At 39.8% G+C, this 9,727-nt stretch overlaps 1 protein-coding gene across 3 annotated transcripts; it reads left to right on the top strand.

Moving 5' to 3' along the window:
* The first annotated feature begins 4,608 nt into the window (after window positions 1-4,608).
* Window positions 4,609-7,522, top strand: LOC149845104 (uncharacterized). 3 transcript variants are annotated; one of them, XM_089995514.1, is made up of 5 exons: window positions 4,609-5,512; window positions 5,570-6,402; window positions 6,525-6,785; window positions 6,946-7,065; window positions 7,143-7,522. In XM_089995514.1, the coding sequence occupies exons 1-5, from the start codon at window positions 5,206-5,208 to the stop codon at window positions 7,191-7,193; spliced, it is 1,572 nt and encodes a 523-aa protein (XP_089851640.1). In that variant the 5' UTR covers window positions 4,609-5,205; the 3' UTR covers window positions 7,194-7,522. The 3 variants fall into 3 exon arrangements, with proteins under 3 accessions (XP_089851640.1, XP_089851639.1, XP_089851641.1); XM_089995515.1 differs by having other exon boundaries at window positions 4,621-5,284; XM_089995513.1 differs by having other exon boundaries at window positions 4,616-6,402.
* Window positions 7,523-9,727: the final 2,205 nt, after the last annotated feature.

Here is a 9,727-nt window from a genome sequence, read left to right as displayed (position 1 = left end):
GTCGGCACATGAGAAATGGAGGATCTTCCAAGGAAGTGGGACTGGGATGAGTAACTTAAATCTGTATGAACCAAAACAAGGTTTCTCTATGAGATGAAGGTGACAACCCAACATTTATCAAGAATGTTGTCATTAGTTTTCTAAAGTAGGCTGGCTCTCTTTGTGTTTCTGTCTGTAGACTGACATCATAGCAGAGTCTGGGTATTAGACGTGTGTTGTAATTGAAACATGGAATCAGGTTGCTGCTACAGGCATTGGCATGGCAATTGCTGATTCTTGCACAGCATGGATGGAATGGTGTTTTGATCCATCCATTTCCTCATCATCATGTCAAGCAACCAGTGATAGAGCTGCATGCACTCTCTAGGGGGGCGCTTGCAAAAGCTCAGAAGATGTTCCTTGTAGAACCCCGTTCTTTACATCCATGCCCTTCGGCTGGGAAAACACTGATCTGGGAGACTCTCCTCGAGGAAGGGTGTATTTGTATGTGCTGCAAAAAGTTGGATATTCCAGGAAGAAAAATGCACGGATGATGAGCCGTTTCTGTGGGCCCCATGGCGGTGAACAGAAACAGCACGCCGGAAGAGGGCCTCGAAATCAACACGACCACACACTACACAAAACCTCCTTATGTGACAACACAAGCACAACGGAAAGGTGCTCTTGTTCTGCATGTGTCTCTGGGGCCCAAAACCAGTTCTTGCAGGATGCAAATGCCCCTATTTGTATCCGTGGGACTTGCAGGGCATTGGAACCTCTCCCTCGCTGCCATTTTATGTATCTATCACGGTCACACGCAGAACCAACTGTTCTATTAAGGTGAGAGCTGCACATGGAACTGGTGCTGATGATAGGGCCAATGGATCTCGGTGCAGTCTGACTTTTGATCTGAATCCAACACATTGTTTTGTAATATGGATCTTAAACATAAGAGCCAAATGTATCTGAATGATACCCCTATGATCAGACTTCTTTGTATTCATGTTCAGATTTGGAGAGGTATTTTCCATCAGATTTACATTCCGATCTAAAGCAAATTCAAACCATTCTCACTTCCTACATGAACCACTCTTAAGATCTTGTAGCATTCTTGAATGTTATAAGAGGGAGTGATTATCATATGAATCATTCTTTCCTGTATTCTGCTTTACATGGCAAGCAACACTTTACCAAGCATGGAAGAGGTGGTCATTCCTAGGCAAGGTTCAATTTACCATGTTCAAATGGAGTCTTGATAAAAACTTCACTAGTTCACCATTGAATTATTTCACCCTTAGACAGCTCAAGTCATCCATAGGTTTAGCTTTCTCTGAAACTGGTGAACTAACCATGATTCTATTGACTTGACATACGGCGGTCAATCTGATCAAGTCAACTTGATGGAGCCCCCCCACCCAGCCTTTGTAGTTTGTCTTGACCGAGCTATGATGGTCTCTACCCTTAGAATCTTTGCGATAAATATGAACAATATTTTGAAAATATCATACTTTTATCATGACATTCTCAAAATCTACTAGAAAGTTATGATGTTTTTTATTATCACATATTTTGAAAACAAAAAATGACCTGCATGTTTATCAAAATGCCTTATAATTTTCAAAATCCACTCAATGATCAAATTTGCAATTTTTCAGCTTTGAAAGAACCTTTTTACACTTCAAATGTACAATTTTTCTCCATATACGCGAACTTCCTCCCAAATATGAGAATATGTGAATTTTCTCTTAAATATGTAATTTTTTTCTCAAATATGCGATTTTTCTCTCAAACATGATAATATACAAAATTTCTCTTAAATATGTGAATTTTCTTTCAAACATGAGAATATACAAATTTTCTTCTAAATATATGAATTTCTATCAAATATGCGATTTTTCTCTTAAATATATGATTTTTCTACAACTATGTAATTTTTTTCTAAATATGTGATATTCATTTTAAAAACACAACAAAACAAAACATATAAACACGTACCTATGAATGTCTTCCTTCTTGTGTCTCTTATGCGATTTTATTAAAAAGAGGCTTGTACATTTTGAGGACATTCACAACAATGCATTGCGAATATCCCCAAAAATGTTCCAACCTTTTTTTAACTAAATACTCTCACATTTGCAAATGTTTAAACTTTTGCAAGCAAATCTCCTCACAAACTTTGAGCATCCTCATGCCTTTACCCCTTATGTGATTTTAGTAAAAGGAGGTTCACACATTTTAGAGACATTTGCAACTCATGGTTGTGAAGGTCAGGATATGTCAGGCAAAGGGCCTCCTGCCTCGTATTTGCAAAAATACCGTTAAAGTTAAAAAACCCTTTAGCGGTGCTTTAAAAGTGTCACTAAAGCCTTTAGTGATGTTTCAAAAGTGTTGCTAAAGCCTTTAATGATGTTTCAAAAGCGTTGCTAAAGCCTTTAGCACCACTTCAAAAGCGTTGCCAATGCTTTTAGCATCACTTCAAAAGTGTCGTTAAAGCCTTTAGCAATGCCCTTTAATGCTCTTGAGTTCACTAGCATCTAGCCAGGTGAGTGGTAGCTATCACTCACTATATATATAAAAAATGATCGTACTTTCTGGCTGCGAATGTCCTCAAAATGTGTGAACCTCTTTTTACTAAATACTTTCACATTTGTGGATGTTCTCACACCCGTGCAAACCTCCGTAAAAAAAAATGAAACAGGCATGAGGACATTCACACATACAATACAAGTTTCGTAGCCATGAGCTGTGAATTCACATATTTGAGAAAAAAATTATATATTTAGAAGAAAATTTGTATATTTGAAAGAAAATTTGCATATTCTTATATTTAAGAGAAAATTCACATATTTGAGAAAAAATTCTCATATTTGAAAGAAAATTTACATATTTGAGAAAAAAATCTCATATTTAGGAAAAAATTCTCATATTTGAGAGGACATATATGGAGGAAATTCATTGTGTAAAAAGTAAAAAGGTTCTTTTTAAAGCCAGAAATTTGTGAATTTGTACATCTGATGGATTTCAAAAATCATACGATCATTCTCCGTTTTGACAATGCCATGATTTTATTGTGATACTAACATGATAAAAATATATTTCTATTTTAATTTTTTTAGTTTTATATATCTTATACTTTTTATTTTTCATACTTGCAAATGTTTTCTAAAGATTTTTTTTCAAGAAAAACAAAATTAATTAATTTGTCCTAAGAAACATTGCTATTGAGGCCAGTGACATTGCTTTGATAATTTATTAAAACAAATTCCAAGTACTAAGATGGGTGGCATAGCTTAGAACTCATGCCAACTAGAGCAAATCTGTGCTACTTTTAGAGTGTCAAAGTCTTGGTGGGTCCATGCTTTTAGTAAGCTTAACAAACTTGAGAGCTTTTTTTTTAATCTTTTTTCACAATAAAAATCTTAGATATCGTTTTCCCTCTTTTTCATTCCTCCATTGTTGTACTTAAATATGAGAGAGAGAGAGAGAGAGAGAGTATCAGTGGATGCCCATGTCGAGCACGAGCCGTTCATCGCAGCCGTGATCAACAGCGCATGTTTTTCTTCATGTAAAAAAGGCCTTTATTGACAGTCTTGATTGCTGCTAAAGGTCTTTTGGGCAGACGTGTGTTCAACAATACTCCACCGTCAGGAAGGCCCAAAATCACATGCTTAGAAATTGCAATCATGGACTGCGATCGGGCAAGCAATTACTCGTAAAAGAAGCTCAATCTCATCAAGGAGAAAGGCAAAGTGAAAGCCCATGGGAATCCCATAAAGTGTAGAGAGCAGATCACGTAGAACGATGGGTGAGATTGACCCACCCCTCCGTAGGTTCCACTTGTTTAAGTCCTGTTTTTTAAACGATGAAGAGTAAAACTAGGGTTGAGCAACGGGTCGAGCAGCTCTATCGGACCCGAATCAGGTTTGGGCCATGATTTTAAGCTTGAGCCCGTTAGGTACGGGGCCAAAACCCGACCCGTTACATACGTGGGTCAGACTCGGGCGGACCCAATGGGCCTGAGTTATTTATTAATTTTTTTTAATAATATAAAATTTCAAAAAAATAACTATTAAATAATAACTTGAATAGCCATTACTATATACCTAATTAGTTGCATGAGAACTTGTTATTCGTTAATTATTACTATTTACCTAATTAGTTGCACTAATTAAGAATTAGCTTTTCATGTCGTATCATGAAATTAAAAGAAAATAAATGGGTTTGGGTCAGGCCAGGCCAAACCCGACCCACTTCCCATTGGCCCTAAGCCAATAGGCTTCTCTTTAAACCCGAGCCGGGTCAGGCCGGCCCGATGCTCAACCCTAGGTAAAAAACTAGAAGAAGTCATCTCAAAATTTTGCCCGTATAGAGAAATTTTATTAAATTTGCAGCTATTTTTTGAAAATATCATTGTTTCAATGGTTAGTAGGGTCTTTTCCGTTAACTCAAAACCAACCTTGATTTTATACAACTAACAGCATGAGTAATTAATTAATTAGCCGTTTGGAATATTTAATAAGTGAAGTCATGGATATTCTAAATGAAAATCAACAACTTAACTCATAAATAAACAACTAACAAAATCTCGCGATATTTATCACTATAAAAAATTGCCAGCGGTGGTGAAGTTGTGAAAAATTTGGGGCGCGGGCGTCGTAGTCGGCTCTACCTTCTGATGCTGTTTTATTTTATGCTTCTTTGGATTACAAATTACAGTTGGGTTCCGTTGGGTGTCTGTCTCTCTCTCTCTCTCTCTCTCTCTCTCTACTGCTTGCAAAGAAAACAGAAAAAAATGATGATGATGAAAGAAGAGGGTTTTGCTGCACGCTCGATCGTATCCGACGATGATGGAAACAGACGATCTTCCTCTCAGCGGAAACCCGCCTTCTCCAGGTTTAAGCGACCGTTTTGGGTGGCCTTACGCAGTCGTGCTTGTTAAGGGGTTGGTCGCGAACAAACGGAACTCCTTCTCTAGCTGCTTCAGAAGAGGCGATTCCGAGACTTCCCCCTAATTTTACTGAACAAGGAATGAGGGATGAGTGAACCTTTTGTACGGATTATTGGCGGTGGAACGCGGTTTTGCAGAAGTGTTTTTCGAAATTCAGGCAGCGTTGATTTAGTTGGTGGTCGCAAAATTGGGGAGTTAATTTTTTAGGGTTTACAAGAGGAGGGCTTGTGATTTTTTTTTTGGATTTTGTGATGTAGAGCTAGCGATTGGAGACTGTCATGAGAGAAAGCGCAGCAAAGGCTATCCTTCGTGGAGTTCGGGCGCTGGGTCATCAATCGGTGGAGATTAGGGAAGATGGTAAGCAGTTCATCTTCTTCTGCACCGTTTGTCTTACTCCTTGCTACAGCGACTCCGCGTTGTTTGATCATCTGGGTGGCAACCTTCATCTGAGAAGGTATGCTTCGGCCAAAGTTACGCTTCTGGGTTCGAACCCTTGGCCTTTTAATGATGGTGTCCTTTTCTTCCACGATCCCGATGACCGAGAGAAACGACTACTAGCACTTACGAATTCCGTTGAACGTAAATGTAATGCAAATAATGTACAGCTTTTCCTAACCGATGCTGATGACAATATAAATTTAGGTCTTGCTCTTAGCAACGACGAACGGGTGCTGGATGCTTCTGAAAATGTATTCCCCGTGTCTAATTCAACTGGGCAGACTTCATGTTCAAGGGACGGGACTTTGCACCTTGATTCGAGCGGTCATGATAAAAAACTGAAAAGATTACAGCATGAAGAGGCAGGCCCTACCAGTCTTGTGATTTCAGGGGTTCTGCACAAGGAAGAACTGTCTAAGCTATGGGTGCGGTTTCTTGGATATGGGGATATCGTCATTAGGTTTGCGAAAAACGATGGGATTGGTAAAATATGGTGTGGTTGGTTGGGCCAAGACTATGCAGATGATATGGATGGGGATCTTGCATTGCCAGAGTGCGATTTTGCTGTTGTTATTTTCCCATACTCGGACGATCTTGGGAGAGAAGGAATTGGAAGTGACCTGAATCCTCTGTGTATTTCTGGTACGGAAGTTGTGAATGGAGACAACACTGGAACAAAGAGAAAGGGTTCACCTGTTGGACGATGGAACAATCTCACCAGTTCCTCAGCTGATTCTTGTGGCTCGTTTGGTGAAGATCGCGTGGTTTCAGACGATTCTGCCAATGAAACTCCAGGTTTGCAATCAGGCAACGAAGGCAGTATCGTCTTAGCATCAAATGGATGTGATGATAGGATTCAGCGGCCAAGGGTTGTCTCAAACAGGGCTTTGAGAAAAGAACTACGAAAAAGACAGCGGTTGGCATCTGAAAGATTGTGTGGTGTTTGTCAGCAAAGGATGCTCCGTGGTAAAGATGTTGCCACTCTCCTCAACAAGAAGACTGGAAACCTCGCCTGCAGCAGTAGAAACACACATGGGGTGAATCTATCTGATACGCTCCTGTCCACTCCTTTTCTCTTTCCCCTTTGTTGATCTTATTGCGATGGTGGCAGTTAGCTTGAACTTTCTCTGATGTATAAATGTTATAATTCGATTTGCAGGCATTTCATGTCTTTCACATATCATGTCTCATTCACTGGATTCTTTTCTGCGAGTCAAAAGTATGGTTTAGTTCAAAATCCACAAACAGACGATCGAATACTGTATCCAAGAAGCAGGTCGCTTTTGAGTCTGATGGAGGACAAATAAGAATTGGGAGTTCAACCTTCGGCACGATCTCTTCTGTTTTTTGTCCCGAGTGCCAGGGCACCGGCGTCAAAGTTGAGGATCAGCTAGAGGTTCCAAGGGTTCCTCTTTCTGAGGTCTGTCCTTTTGTATTTGTAGCCATTCATGTAAACTTTCTTTTGTATTTGTTCTTCTTCAATGTTCCTATATGCAGAATCAAGAATTGTGGATATGCTGGGTTCACATTCAATTTTAGCAGTTATTTATCACACCTAACAATGATTCCTTTATTTTCAGATGTTTGTCTGGGTGATAAAGACAATTCAGTCCCATAAGGCATGGATGAATCATCCTGAAGTTCTGGATAAATGCTCAACGGGCCTCTATTTTGAATCTGGCTTAGAGGAGAACGTTCAGGTTTGCATACAAGGTTTTTAAGTTATCACTTGTTGGAAAAGTAAACTATGATTTGAATGTGCTTTTTGTGCTTGCAGGATATAATGTCGCCTCTGAAATTGCTTTACTTTTATCGGGTGGATGACTAGTATTCCTTACTTGATATTTGTCCATTTCCAATCATTAAGCTTCTATCTGGTTGTCTTCAGTAGCTATCACAGGATCAGGTTTCTAGATGAACGGTATGTGCATATTGATGTCTGTAATAATTGTTGTGATTATGACAACTTCCCAGAATCGAGTCCCTGTGGCTTTGATACTGAATACACAATGTTAGATCTAGGTTCTTATGGTCGCTTCCTAGCATATTCAGCTCTTTGTAAGTCATCCCATGTCTATGGCCATTGTGGTCGCTCAACCCAACATTGTAAACGCTTCTGTTTCTGTACAATAATGTTGCTACTTCTTACTGTGCATATGTTAGTGTTCCTGTGCAGATGTTGCAATCAGTTGGCAAGGGATGCTAACTTAAATTTATTCTTGATGTGGGTTGGTTATTTGCTAGTATAATGAATTTCCTATTTGATCTTTTAATCATGTTGCTTGGATATAGGCATGGACGCATATTCTTATATGAACATGAACAAACACGCATAGATCTTGTCTTGCAGCTCTTGCATGACCAAAATTGTCACTATTTTCTGTTAAATGGTCTGCTAAATGCTTTAATCAACTTAGGAATGTTAATGTTCTCGAGCCCAACACTCCACTTTCCACCATGAAACGACTACCATCAAAGTGTTGTAGGATCGAGGCAACGAGCACTAGGGGGGGGGGGGGTGAATAGTGCTTTTAAATAACATCTTTGGAATTTTGAAGGATTTTGAAATTCACACAAAGAACACAAGATTTTATCCTGGTTCGGTCTTCCTGACCTACATTCAGTCCCCAAGCAAAACTCGCTTGAGATATCCACTATCAATCTTGTGTCACCATAAGAACATACAGACCAAATCCGGTCCTTCTTTCAGTAACAACCCTACTGAAAGCAAACACCTCCTTTAAACCAAGGAGATTTTTTTCTTTTTATAGAGAAAAAGAAATAAACAACTTACAATCAACCTACGAGCTTTTCTTATAAATGCAAATGGCTTATGGGGTTGTTGAAATACTCAACTCACGAATTCACTATCTCTCAAAAGAATTTGAGTGAAAAACTGGAGTGAAAATATCAAGTGAGTGAGAAAACAAATACTTGAATGAATATGAGTGAAAATCAAAGAATTTGATTTTTGTAATTCAATGTGATTCGATGTTTTTGAGCGTGAAATGCACTCATATTTATAGTTGAAACATCTCATACGTTGAGGGTATGAAGGGGTGTCAAAACAGTCACTTTTGAATGGTCAATTCGTTTGAAAAATGAAAAGACACACCTTTTAAAGGTTTTCAGAAAAACAGTTATATTAGTCATCTGGAACAATAGTTAGTCGACTGAAATCAAACATTAGCAGACTGACAGTTATCGTCAGTCGACTACTGTTTTTAACGGAACAATTTTGAATTTTGGAATTTGAAAATTAGTCGGCTAAAGAAAAAGTTAGTCGACTGATGAAATCATCAGTAGACTGAGAAAAACTTTCAATCGACTCCTGCTAAATTTTTCAGAAATCAAACATTTTGTCTGGTCGACTAAGAAAACCTTCAGTCGACTCCTGCTAAATTTTCTGAAATCAAACATTTTGTCTAGTCGACTAAGAGTCGGTTAGTCGACTAATCAGAAAGTTGACATTTTGCTTTGAAAAAGTTGGCGTAAAAAAGTTGGTCGACTGATGAGTCTATTGGTCGACTAATAAAAGTTGTCACGAGCTAATTTTTCCAAGGCCATTTTTTTTGCCTTTTAAGCCAAGGAACGCTCGTGCGGCACTAGGCCTCACGGCCTAGTCAACTTCACAGCACGTGTTTCCCACACGTAAACTTCTTACCCAGCGGAATGTCAACTTAGCAAACCCTTCTTTTCAAGAAATCCTTCCGAACATGGTCCATCGTGCATCTGATCGCCACTTACGTGCATAGTCGTCCCATACCGGTTAGCACTTTCAACCGTCAAGCCAAACGTGTCTTACTACTCCCACAGGCAAGCGCACGTTGACAAGAGTTGAAACATGCCTTCGCAGCACTACCGACTTAACCAACATCCAACACGGGTCATGAGGAGCATAACACATCCCAAAGCCTTTACCGATGCATGCCATGCCTCCAACCATCATTGCAAGCCACCTTTCCTCAATTCCGGCCATCTGAGCCAACAACGCATGAATGCCTTAGCCTCGCGTGCCATGGAGTAGATAACAGCTCCATGGGCACCCCCCAACCATAACCTCACCACCGAAGGAACAAGGTCTTTCGACCCCCAGTCCGAAGACCAGTTAATGATTCCATGCCATAGCGAAAAGCATCACCCAAACTCATTCGCTGGCGCTGTGCACTCACTTGCACAACCCCGTGCCACCATGCACGGTTGAGACCGCACCGCCGCACCAAGAGTCGCCTACCTGCACACCCAAGGCCTTTACCTACGTCCCATGGGGGATTTGCACTACACACAGACACCCCCATGCACTCCCAGTGCTGCCCGTGCGATATAGGGGGTACCTATGCCAAGCTGCTGCAACATGTGCTA

This window comes from Nuphar pumila, chromosome 2, assembly GCF_984573655.1.
Source record: "Nuphar pumila chromosome 2, dmNupPumi1.hap1.1, whole genome shotgun sequence".
In the NCBI taxonomy this organism is placed as follows: domain Eukaryota; kingdom Viridiplantae; phylum Streptophyta; class Magnoliopsida; order Nymphaeales; family Nymphaeaceae; genus Nuphar; species Nuphar pumila.
The sequence above is the reverse complement of the archived record's forward strand: the minus strand, read 5'-3'. Positions and strand labels throughout refer to the sequence as shown.